At 35.5% G+C, this 13,401-nt stretch overlaps 2 protein-coding genes across 3 annotated transcripts in view; one reads left to right on the forward strand and one right to left on the reverse strand.

Moving 5' to 3' along the window:
* Positions 1 to 3,666, forward strand: part of Il7 (interleukin 7) — a 43,693-nt gene extending 40,027 nt beyond the window's left edge. Inside the window, exons 4-5 of the mRNA XM_052717429.1 lie at positions 47 to 178; positions 2,036 to 3,666. Of these exons, the coding sequence (XP_052573389.1) occupies positions 47 to 178; positions 2,036 to 2,143 (240 nt within the window). The 3' untranslated portion in view covers positions 2,144 to 3,666. The remainder of the gene's footprint in view (positions 1 to 46; positions 179 to 2,035) is intronic.
* Positions 3,667 to 8,013: 4,347 nt separating this feature from the next.
* Zc2hc1a (zinc finger C2HC-type containing 1A) overlaps positions 8,014 to 13,401 on the reverse strand; it is a 39,563-nt gene continuing 34,175 nt past the window's right edge. For both annotated transcript variants that reach the window (XM_052716337.1, XM_052716338.1), the window contains one exon: positions 8,014 to 10,334. In XM_052716337.1, the coding sequence (XP_052572297.1) occupies positions 10,169 to 10,334 (166 nt within the window). In that variant the 3' untranslated portion in view covers positions 8,014 to 10,168. The remainder of the gene's footprint in view (positions 10,335 to 13,401) is intronic.

A 13,401-nucleotide genomic window follows, 5' to 3' on the forward strand; every position in this document is an offset into this window, starting at 1 on the left:
AAGAAACTAAATTTCTTATCACAGCCCTTTTGGATTCTTTTCTTAGGAAGCTGCTTTTCTAAATCGTGCTGCTCGTAAATTGAAGCAATTTCTGAAAATGAATATCAGTGAAGAATTCAATATCCACTTACTAACAGTTTCCCAAGGCACACAAACACTGGTGAACTGCACAAGCAAGGTAAGCATGGGTTGTGAACCAAAAGCATGTTGACTGTGAACCAAATATACTCATTCCTGTTTAGGATGCAATCATTCTCTGGTGGTCACCTCTATTGTGACATCACTGTAAGTGCTGCTGACCACTTCAAGAACAGATGTATTACCTCTCTCTACAAGGAAGCCTCGGCTTTTAGAAAGCTGGTCTTGCCCTGGTTCCAAAGTCAGAAAGCCCATTTGAACCTGCTTTAAAAACTAACCAGTCTGGGACATTGAACAATGAGTATGCTGACTTGTGGATGACAGATTCTTTCCATTATTGATGTTTAATCAACACATATATGGAAGCATAAGCATTCTTTGTTAGGCAGTAGGGGAGTTTGCATACTCTAGACATTCCAACTCAAACTATAAAATTCAAAGTACACAAATATGTAAGCTGGACACAAAATAAAAATGCCAAGAACCTGTGACTAAGCATTTGAAAAGTTTAGAATACTTTAATCTCCAGAATCTGAGAGACAAAAGCAATGTTTTGGTTTTTTTTTTGCCTACTTTTTTCCATGTCGTGTATTGTTGTACATCACTATTCAAGGTGAATGGTCAGGCCATCTCCTCACATACAAAGTTCTGTCAATGCTCACATTCCTTACAGAAAAGGATGGGGTTTCTGTATATAACTTACACATATCCTCCTATATACTCTAAATTGCATGTAGGCCTCTTAAAATGCCTATGGAGCAATGGAAATGATAAGTATTTAGTTTTTACGATGTGTAGTTTGAGGAACAATGACAAGAACAAGAGTCCACACATGTTCAGTGCAGTCTACCCATATTCTTCAAGTATATTCCAATTTCAGTTGATTAAATCCAAGGATGTAGAACCTATGGAAATGTACTTACACAAATGTACCAATTGCCTTTCTCTTATTGAAATACAGTACTTATTCAAGGGAACTTCCATTGGTACTTTAAAAATGTTCTGGTGTCCCCGCTGAAAAGATTAATGAAGTTTCCCCATATCTATCTTCAAAATCTCTCATATACTCTCTGAAGTTATTTAAAAGCCACATGCTGCTGTTACTTAAGCATATAACTAATAGAGATATGAATTTGTGACTGAATTGAAGAGATGAGCTCAAGATGTATCCATGTCACTCTGGCTCTTACCTCTTTGTGACTTAGTATCCTCATTTTTGGACAGAGGTGAAATCATTAGGTCATGGGGTTACCAAGTAAACAGAATAAAGTAAAGTATGTGGTATACTTAGAGTAATATCTGGCCCAGAAAATATTCAATAACCGGTTCTTCATTAAATGAGGAATCATCCTACCATGTCATATGGCTCAGAGGAAATATGACTGTTGCTCTCCAGTATCTGCTGTATGCAGGCATCTCTCTCCATTTTCTCAACACTGTACCAGTAGCCTTTAAAAGCTCTTACTGAGGTGACAAAAATCAACTTATGAGGCAGATGGCAGCAATACTTCAGTAAACACTAAGTTTTGTAGCAAACTCTAAGATATCAGTTGAATCAGACAAATTATTATTAATCTAAATATTTTCAGTGTTAATTTTTTTCATATAAGAAGTTCAATTAAATTATGTAAAATATGTATCATTTATGGGAGTCCACTGATGCAGGGTGAAAATGGCAGATGATACATTAAGCTTAAGTAGCCTAGACTTTCCTGTCAGTCAGAAATCATAATTATCACCATAGGTCATAGTTTTAAGATGTCATGCAAGAGTCTTCATTCTGGTATACTAAATATTAGGTATAATCTAACATAATGAAAAATAAAACGCAAATATCTTGAGACATGTTATGTCAAAGAGTTAAATTAAATTAAATCTTATGAATTTATTTCTCTAGGAAGAAAAGAATTTGAAGGAACAGAAAAAGAATGACCCATGTTTCCTAAAGAGACTACTGAGAGAGATAAAAACTTGTTGGAATAAAATTTTGAAGGGCAGTATATAAACATAGGACGTGCAATTGCAGTCTCCAAAAATCTACCAGTTTATATATTTTGAGGAAATGAAATCTCCTCAGAAGTTTCTGGATGCCTCCTGGTCAAATGACCAGAACCACTGGGAAATCCACAATGAGGTACTAGAAAATGGACACAAACAATCTGTAACTGATGGCTGCAGTCAGAATATACATATGGACATGTATCGGCTGCACTGATGTTGTAAGGCAATCATGTCATCTGCAATACTTTCTAAACCTTTCCAAATATTTCAGAAGATATCAAACCTACAAAAATAAAACCTACGAGAATTCATCAGCAAAATGATGTTATGGTCCACTGGGCATCAGTGAACAATCTGAAGAGTGGAACTGTCATCTTGTATGCTGGAGATGCTGGAGGGCTCACAGTGATGGATAATGCTCATGAAAAAGCAAGAGTCACATCTTAAAGCAGCAGCAGCAGCAAAAAGAAAAAAGAAAAAATTACAAAAAAAGCTTAAGGCACTTAAGACAGATATCAAGAAATGTAGTTAAACATGAATGTATAACACATACCTTCAGTAAAGAGCATAGCACATATTTTTAAATAAAAGAATTTTTAAAGACAGAAATGCACTTAGTCCAAAGATATTGAACTTTAGTATTCAGTCACTTTTGTCATTTATATATACTAAAGCTTGTTTAACTGAATTTTCAATTTGGGAAGTATATTTTAAGATAATAATATATGTTAGACTTTTAATTAATGTATATATTTAATTTTGACATTACCTTTATATAAAATATTTTCATACAACACTACCAACCGCCTACTTTGAATAGTTTCTCTTTTTAAAATAAATGGCGTATGTGTTAACACCGTCAGGCTCCCTTGACCTCAAGCGTTCCCTGTGCACTGCCATTTGATCCTACTTTCATCCAACACATCCCATCAACACATTGGTACCAAGAATCAGCATGGCACAGCCCCCACAACTATGTTAAAAGAAGAAACTCCAGTTTCTCGTTTTCAGTGGTGTCTCATGTGTACCTCAGGCCGGTCTTGAAATGATGATGCTCCCATTTCAGATTTCAGGCATGAGCCAATATGTTCAGCTAGGAACACGATTTTTGTTACATTAAATGACTCTCATTGAAAAGATGCCTCTGTATATTCTATGTATACACCTGTTTAAACCATTTGAAAGGCCTGCAGTCTTCATTCAATTTTAAGGGAGAGGAACATTACCCCGCAGAGGCCAAATTTCGAAAAGAGATGACAGTTTGCTTTGCTGAACTCACATTCTTCTTGCTCTTCCCAGCCACTTCAGCATGTAGCTGTGGGCTGGATGTTTGTATGCAGTCTACACATGCTCCAGTGACATTCCATGTGGGGTGGCCATGTCTTCTTGCTCTTCCTCTTCCCCAACCCATATGGACTTCATCCTCAATGGTACAGACAGCTGGCATGAACACAGTTTTGAGAGAAGAATTGATTGTTTAAAGTTTGTTTCTTAATCACTGTTTGAAAAAAACAAAAACAACAACAACAAAAACCCAGTTCTCTCAAACTGTCAAGAACAAATTATACTTTAAGAAATTCAGTTTCTTTATCAGACTCTGCTAAGTGGGTTACGTTTCATGATAAAATAGGATCTACTACATGGTAGTCGTCTACCTTGAAGAACTGGTAGAACGGATAAGCCACTAGCTAGGGACCTGAGGGCATTTGCATCTAACGGTCAACTCTAAATATGCAAGATGTCTGTACTGCTCCCTATCAGCACTGAAAAATATTCTGACTATGGCAAAATAAAGTACAATATTTAAATGCTTATTAAAGGTTATTAACATTTCTTCTTTGGTTTTAATTATTTATTAATGAAAGACTTGAACTGTTGGTAAAATTCTTGCTCTAACAGTTCATTCAACATGTGTGCTCTTCAGCCTACAGATGGCCACTGTGGGACTCTGAGGTGAACTCTGATAGGACTGCAGAGTCAGTCTCTGATGTGGAAAATGAATTTAGTAAGTCCCTGTGGATTTATACAAGTACACATACATATCTATACTACAACATATGTATATGTTCTAGTACACACACACACACACACACACACACACACACACACACACACACACATCTATGTGTACAAACATACACATACACACTCCTATTAGTTCTTTTGGAGAATCTTAATACATGCCTGCTCAGTTGTTTCCTAGTCACAAAGTCATAATCTTACTACAAGAAAGCAAGAATGGATGGAAAGCTAAGTTGACTATGATTTAGAGGCAGTGAGATAATCCAACTCAGAAAACTCACCAAATGCAGGAGGATTTTCAAAAGAGACTAGCCATACGAACACAAAATGTTCATTATAAATGATAACAAAATTTAAGTTTAAAAATCTACCACATATCCAATCGTTTTTACTTTTAACTATTACTTAGGGAATGTTTAATTTCTTATATTGCTTCTTGTCTTCTACTTAAATATTGGTAAAGTGAGTCTAGGTCTCTTATCCATAGTAAGGAGCTCCCTGGTAACATCATCAGGGAGAATCAGTTATTCTACAGACCCAAGAAAACTACGACAATACTTACTAAATGGACCAAGAAGGGCAGAAATGTCATGCTCATGTAATTGGCGTTTTGATTTTATCTTATAGTCCATTGTATCCTAAAATTGTTTAATTACTTTGAAATACTAATTAAGTGGCATCTTTACAAAGAGCTGAGAAAGCAGTGTTTAAAATAAAATTGAAAACTCCTTTCTTGTGAGGTTTATATGACAGTTCCCTGTAAGTAGTGCAAGTTTGGGGAGACTGGTAAACAAAATAACTTTCTACTTTTTTTTTTTTTTTTGGTTTTTCGAGACAGGGTTTCTCTGTGTAGCTTTGAGCCTTTTCCTGGAACTCACTTGGTAGCCCAGGCTGGCCTTGAAAACTTTCTACTTTTTAAAGTATATTTCTTGACCAAAATAATTGGGAGACAAAAACAATAGCAGAAAAACTTCGAATTATTTCACAGCTGCACAACTCGGTCAACAGAAGCAAGACAAACAGCTTCCAGCTATTCCAACTAAGTTTAATTCTTATTTCAAGTAGAGTAAAGTTCACTTAAAAGAAAAGAGTATGACAAATCAAAAAAACAGACGGTTTATAAGTTTCTTGAGTAAAATTCAGAAAAATTTCATTAAAATAGTACTTAGGTTTAACTGCATTTTTCACAGTAAATTATTGCAAAAATTACTTAGCTTACCCAGCTCACAAAGGTAGCATTTACACCTGTCTATGCTTGAATTCAATGGAAAAGTGGCAGTTTTAGATAAGACAGAGTCACACTTGATTCTGAAAACTATAAAACTATTTGCTTCATAAAGAGTATAAACAAACTACATATTTAGACAGTCCACAATGTATGAAATTTACATAAAATTCACCAAATATTCTAGTAGAAGCAAGCACAATATAGGAAAAATGTTTCATGTCTTTTATTTGTACTGTTTTAACACAATTGGAGTATTTTATGTACAATTTAAAAGCATTTTTCTTCGCAATTAAATATAAATTTGTTATCTTTACCTGTCGTGTTTACGTACAGCTAAGGTGAGACGTTAAAGCAACAGCCAGCCGGCAATATTCTAGAATGGTGTTTTGCTAAAACTTGGTGAAAGGCAATATTGGCTATTGCTTTAAGTTACTCCCATGGTGGCGCTCCAAATGGCGTACACTAGCTTTCTAAGGTGTCAATATAGAGATTTCTAAGAGTGACACAAGCACCAAAGAATTATTCATAAATCCCTGAAATTTCATGTCTCAAAATCAAAACCTAGAGACCTTTACAACTGGAGGCTGGGAATTGTAAATTATACAAAAGCACCCTCTAGTGGCAACCAAAGCAATACACATAAAAGAGAAAGTATTTAAATAATGAGCATTTAAATATTTAATCAAAATGTTTCCAAGTAAAAATAAAACGAGTGTTCTAATTTAAACTTTTCCCAGATATACTCAATAACATAATCCATTTCAAAAATCGAATGACCTCAGTACTGAAGATATATTTACCACATAAAATACATGTATGTTCAACATAAATAAATAACCAAGTGTTGTGATGAAGTCTGTGGTTTTTTTTTTTCCTATTAGATTTTTTACTGTTTGAGTTCCTAGTGAAAAAGCATTCATTTTTAGCTTAGGAAAAAACTGAATACAAATGAAACATCTAATAGCCATATTTTCATTAGATATAGCATTTGTCTTAAAATTTAAAGTATGGTCTAGTCTTGACTCATTATAAATATTTTCCATTAAATTGTATAGTATTTATCTAGAAATATTACTGCTTTCAATTTTAAAACTTTGTTGGGTATAATAACAGTATTTCTATACCTTACAAAACTTGTAAGAAGAAAAATGCTGCTCCTCCCCTTGATCCTTGCCACCTGCCTCAGGTGAGAGAGCCTGCTGCTGCAGGTGAGAGAGCCTGCCACAACAGTGGGAGAGCTGTCCCTGCCCATCACCAGCTGCAGCACACAGGATAGCAGCCGGATGTTGTGGGATACTTGTGCATTGTGTGAAGATGTATTGCTGTAATTGGTGTATTAAAAGGCTGAATGGCCAATAGTCAGGCAGGAGATGTAGGTGGGATTTCCAGAGAGAGAAAGGAAGATGAGGAGGAATCCAGACGTGCAGATGCCAGGAGACACAGAGATGAAACAGGAGGTACAAGATGGGAGAGGTACCGCCACGTGATAGAACGTAGATTAATATAAATAGGTTGATTTAAGATATAAGAGCTAGTCAGAACAAGCCTGAGCTACAGGCCGAGCTTTCATAATTAAAGCAAAGTCTCCATGTCATTGTTTGTGAGCTGGCAGCCCAAAGAAAAGTAGTGCTACAGCAGGACACCTTGCACACTAGAGCTAACCCTGCTGTCAGGCCTGGGTGAGCCAGGCCTGCAGGCTCAGGAGCAGTAGAGCCCGCTTCCCCACCAATTCCTTGCCACTTGCATCAGGAGAGCCAACCTGGGGGCATGAGAGTGAAAGAGTTGGCCCTGCCCCTCACCAACTGCAGCAATCCCGACAGTGGGCCCTGTAACTCTGGGCAAACCCTGGGCAAAACAGCAGAGCTGGCCCTGACGGTGTGAGTAGAGGTGGGCTGGACCCAAGGGTGTGAAGAGCAGGAGAAATGGCCCTCTCCTTGCTGTCTGCTACATTAGGTGAACTAGCAGAGGTAGTGCTGGAAAGATCACCTGGGAGGTGACGCTGAGGGAAAGCTTGCAGGCTGACCAATCCAGCCACCACCCAGGCTCAGAACCAGGACTAGAAGGTAGCCTATCCCAACACCCACTACATCTGTGAACTACTGGAGCATGTGAAGGGGCTGGACCTGCAGATCCAAAGCTGCAGGATCTCCATGACACATGACAATAGGATATCCAAGAGGAGTCCCAGTGAGGGCCCAGTATCAATAGTGTAGCAGAAGAAGCGAGAGGCCTCAACCCAGACCAATGACTCATTGTAATGAACACATACAAGTAAAGATGGACAGACTAAAGGGTATACTGTGTGACTCACTGGGCCACACTACAGCTTCCATGCTGAGACTTTGTTTTTTACTTTTAAATTTTGTTTTGGGGGGAAGTTGCAAGGACAGAGGGTGGAAGCAAGGGGAAGGGGAAGGGGAGATGAATGGGATCAGGATGCATGATGGGATATCCACAGAGAATCAATTAAAAAGTTAAAAAAAAAAGCTTGTAACAAATGTTTACTTAAAGCCATAAAACAGCAATTAAAAAACTATGGTATTATTAAAAATGTATTTTACAAATATTTTATTTAGTTTATTCCTATCATTCTAAAAGATGTCAATAAATGTAACAAACAACAATTTATGTTTTGTGTCTTTATTGATTCAAAATGAATATATCATTTATAATTTAAAAAACAGTGAATAAGAGACAACAGCGGTCACAATGGTCTTATTTGTTTCAAGTGAATAACTTTCAGAATAATCTATAAGCAATATTCCATCTTAATTTAACCTTACAATCACTTTTCATTCTATCACACTTGCAAATAATTGTGCAAATAAATAAAAATGAATGGTGCATAGGAAGAATAAAAAAAAACTATTGCACAACACATCAACATGAGAGTAAAATATGGACCATAGAAATCTGTTAAAATTGTAACATATTTCAAATGTGTATTTCACCAACTTACTGTCTACAGTGATCACTAGTTTCTGGAACTGACTGTGTTTGATCAGCTTATCTCTGTAGTATGCTTTTAACACTGGCTACTGTAGAAGTCAATGACATACATGTCTGTTTATTTAAAAACGATTTATCCACCCACTCTTTAAGTAGGATAAAAGATTATATAAGTTAAAAATACAATTGAAAGAAATAGTGCTCATTTCTAAAGTTGAATTAAAAGTTCTTCATATATTTATAACCAATTAAACAAAAAAGGAATTACTAAAATGAAAATCTAAATTGTTTTATTAGTCTTCTAAATTCATTACTACTTATTTAAGCTGACTGGTTTTGAATTTATCAATATGACCAAATAGAATAAACAAGGGAGAAAATCTAATAACAAGAAAGGAAGTATTAGGTGAACAAAATGATGACTCATTACAAGTTTAAAATCCCTCCACAAATTAAAATAAAACAGAAGCGGATAAATTTCAGAAATGAAATTCTAAGCAATGAATTTCTACATCCATCCTTAATCAGAAACAACAAGCAAGGCAGGAACCACAGCCACACAAAAAATGCTATTGGTACCCTTGTAAGGTAAAGTTCAGACTGAACAGCTATTACTACAGGACTGTGGAACATACTCTGCCAAAGCGGCCTGCCAGTGAGTGCTGTTAGAGTGAAAGAACGATCAAAACGTATTGTAGTCAAGTGTAATATATGTTATTTCAATGGTAAGCACTAAAGGAAATATGAATAGGAAAACTAGATATTCTTTCAATGTACTACTAACTATATGAACCATGAGGAACTAAAAACAGCTTCGCCTGCATGCTCAGAATTAATGAGTACCACAATTATTATTTATTGGGAAGGGTAATTTGTTTTAAAATGTATTAATTTTCTATAAATACCATACACAAATAAAATGTTTAAACATGTAAGATTTTACAAAAAAAAAACCTTAAATAATTTTATATTTAATACTGCTAAGACTGTAGTAGTAAACTAAAACTACTCTTCAAAGGAGTTATGCCAAAAGAAGGAAAAATAAAATCTCAGAACACAATTGGAAGTGGAGAGAAAATGTGTTCAAACAAGATGGAGGTAAATTAATCATTCAGTTATAAGCAGAGTAAAATACATTTATATGCCCAGTCATTTCTGAAAAGGAGATTGCATAATTATATGTTCACAGAATGAGTATATGTTCAATAATTTAATTAGGTTATGTAATTAATAATTCATGAAGTTACCAGCAATATGGACCTAAGATTTTCCTTTTCATCATTTTTTTTTTTTTGGAATTTAACACTAGTTGCTGAAGAGTTCAGCTGGGAAAATGACTTCACATCAACTGATAATGACTAAACAACATTCTCTTAATAGCAGAAACTCCAGTATCCCATTCTCTATGATGCTACTGGTCATAGGCATCAACATCAGCATCTCTTCTGATTTCTTGTTCAGAGATGTGGTTATCCTAAAGCTTGTAAGGCTCATCACTAGAGTAGGAATGCTTGTGCAAGTATACTAATGTGTTTAAACAACTGAAGAGCAATACCCAAGACAACGATCTCATATCAACTTAGGTTTTGACATGTACTTAAGTATTTCCTTGAATGCACAGGCTGAAGAAATCAGATTTATTATATACAGAATATATATACATACATATATATATACAAACACATTATACAGCCAAAGGATTATGCTCCACAGACTAAGGGAAAGGGTACTGTAAATAGCTTTAGCACAACTAACTAGAAGTGCCCTGGGTGTCAAAGCAGCAATAATCATCAAATTCTGAGCCTCGCCCCTCAACTGGTAAGAGTTGGTTCACAGAATCATTCTTCGAATGCCACATTCACAGCAGAACTTTGCCCACTCAACAGGGTATTTTGTCCCACACTCATGGCAGAATTTGGGTAAGTGTCCAGATGAATTTCCCTCAATGCCTTTAATGTTTCCACCATTAACTGAAGATGTATAGTCTCCATCTGGCCTACAGAAGTAGAGAAAGAAGTTCAGGAATCAATTTCACTCACACTAGTAGTTTTAACATGATCCAATAAATAACAGGAAGTAATTAATATACAGAAACTAAAATCTTGATGTGAACTTTAATAGTCCTCTAGTTCAAATTATAAAACGATCTCTGGGCATGCATGGTGAAACACCCCTGTAATTCCAGATGTGGGAAGGTAATGGAAGAAGGCTACAGGCTGCTTTGCACTTAAAACTTGAGATAAAAATGAAGTAAATATCAGCATCTCATGGTGTTTTTCTTTTGCTTTGGTTTGGTTTGGTTTTTAGTGACAGGGTTTCTCTGTAGCTTTGGAGCCTGTCCTAGAACTCACTCTGTAGACCAGGCTGGCCTCGAAGTCACAGAGATCCGCCTGTCTCTGCCTCCCAAGTGCTGGAATTAAAAGTGTGCTCCACCACTGCCTGGCTTCTCCTGTGTTTTAATACTCCACATATACTTTCCTGATTGTAGTCCCAAGAGGAACAGTTTGTAAAATCACTAAAGTTATCCAAATGGAAACACATGCACTGATAGATATTGAGAATAAATTACAGCTTGGTATAATTCTTACAAACCACAAACACAATATTAAATGAATTAGGCTATATAATCAATATTAATCAAGAGAGAGTAACAAGGGGAAAATAAACTAGGTTTATGCCAGTGAAAAATATAATTAATTCAAAATGTAAAAAAAAAAAAAAAAATTTAAATACCCAACATGCTCACCCATTAGTAAATTTCATATAGTACTAAAACTTCAACTTTGCTAGGCATTACTAAATTCTGTACATAATTGCTGGCCAATGCATGCACCAACTAGGAGCACACAAGGTTCTTCATTATCCCATTTCCTATCAATGTGTTTTGTGCTAAGACATTTTCTTTTGTTCACCTCGTAAGTATAAAATGGTTACCTACATAGTTTTAATATATGCACATTCCTGTTTGTAAGGCTAAATATCCTTTCACATTTCTCTGGCATTGATGTTTCTTCTACTGGCAATATGCTGTTCCTGTCCTCTATTCCCACCAAGCCACAGAGTTATTAATTTTATGGGTTCACCCTTACTACTGTATTTGTAGCAAATCCCCACATATCATTGTCAGTCAGGCAAGTCCAACTCGGTAACCATGGGCCTCATGTGGCCAAAGAAAGCTACAAATGGGATCCAACACAAAATCTAAAGCTTATTAAAATATAGTCAGATTTCATTTTTTGATAAGTCAACTGCACTGATATCAAAATAAACTTTGTAGATGACAACACAGTGACACAATGTCACTTGGACACATTTGGCTGTGAATAGTAAGCTCCTCTCCCAATATGTTGTGTGATTTCAATGAATCTCAGGCTTTTACAGCACTATGGGGTTTTTTTTGTTGTTTTGTTTTGTTTTTTTTGCTTTAGTATGGTCAAATGTATCCTTTGTTGTAAATCAGCATTTATTAAATTATTCAAGACATCCCTTCCTGTATCAGATAATGACTTCCTGTTTTTCTAAAATCGTAATGGCTATACTTTCCAAATGTAGGCATTTAGTTTACTAGCAATTAATTTACTGTTTTATATGTGTGTGTGTGTGTGTGTGTGTGTGTATGGGGAGGGGGGGAAGGGAGGAGAGAGGGAAAGAGAGAGAGAGAGAGAGAGAAAGAAAGAAAGAGAATATCAGTGTACATACTCAAGCACACATATGCACAGCAAGGGCTCCGATCACTGATTTTCTCCTATATGGGCAAATTTGTTAGTCCCCGAATACTCTACCCTAGACATCTGCATTGCTTCCTCTGCAGTGGGGGCAGATTTCTAGCCATCCATGTGACTAAGGCCTTTCCCTCTAATCGTTTCTATTTGTTTATCCAGGAATCAATATCAAACCGTATGAACTACTGTACTTCACACATCATTCACAATACTGTTTTTGCCTTGTCCTGGTTAATTTCAGAACTTTTGTTCTTTACACATATTTTCAAAATGATTAATCTAGATTCATGAATTATTTGAAAATGATATTAATATATATGTTAATTTAGTGATTGGTACAGAAAGCTTTTCAAAATGGATTTTTGGTAATAAATATTCTACGGGGAGATTATATCTACTTATATATTCTTCAGTATCATTAAAGTCTTAAATTTTCTATGTCAAAAAATTTTCATGGTCTTTAAACTGATTCCCTTGTAATTTAAATTTGGGTATTCAAGTGGGATTTTCATAAAAACTGTATTTCCTGCTTGTTGCTGAGAAAAAGACTGTAATAACATCTAATATACCAATCTCTAATCAGAAAATATACTAGGTATTACTTGTGATTTACTCAATAATTGGTCTTTTCAATATATATATACATATACAGTAATAGATTTTCACTATAATCTCGCATTTCTGGGTGTTTCACCAAGAACAATTTTGAGACTGTACACTCTGTTATTTTTCTAAGAAAAGAAATATCTCAGAAATCTTGGTCTGTTACAATCATGATTGTTACCCCCTAAGATGCAAAAGTGTTAAAAAATTGAAGAGAAAGGTTCTGGCTTTTTCTTAGGTATCAATCATTTAAGAAAAACTGCATTTCTTACTGGGAAGTTTCTGCTCCTGCTTGTTAGTATTTCTTTTTCTTTTGATCGCTCTCTGGATATGACATTTTTAAATACTAAAGTATATGATACAGATATGCATATATTTTTTAATTTATTAAGAATAAGAGAACATTAATCCTAATTCCAACCTTGATTCAAAGTACAAGGAGATACACATATGTAAATCTGTATATATATCACAGTAAAGCCGTATTTCAGACTTCCAAGAAAGAGGTTCATGTCTATGACATTTGATATACATCAAGATCCCAGCAGAGACAGACAGCATTTATTCAAGAATCTAGCTGGGAGCATAATAATTCATGTGTTTTACTGTTATTCACATCTTGTTACACGAAGCATCACTCTTAAAGCTCTGTCTATGGCAGATGCACAAATGCCCACTCTCTAAACCAGATCTCAAAATCTATCACTTCAGCTATAGGAAGTCCCAAGATGATTCTGA

The sequence above is a fragment of the Peromyscus californicus genome, unplaced genomic scaffold, assembly GCF_007827085.1.
Source record: "Peromyscus californicus insignis strain IS unplaced genomic scaffold, ASM782708v3 Scaffold_5__1_contigs__length_169319896, whole genome shotgun sequence".
Taxonomy (NCBI): Eukaryota; Metazoa; Chordata; class Mammalia; order Rodentia; family Cricetidae; genus Peromyscus; species Peromyscus californicus.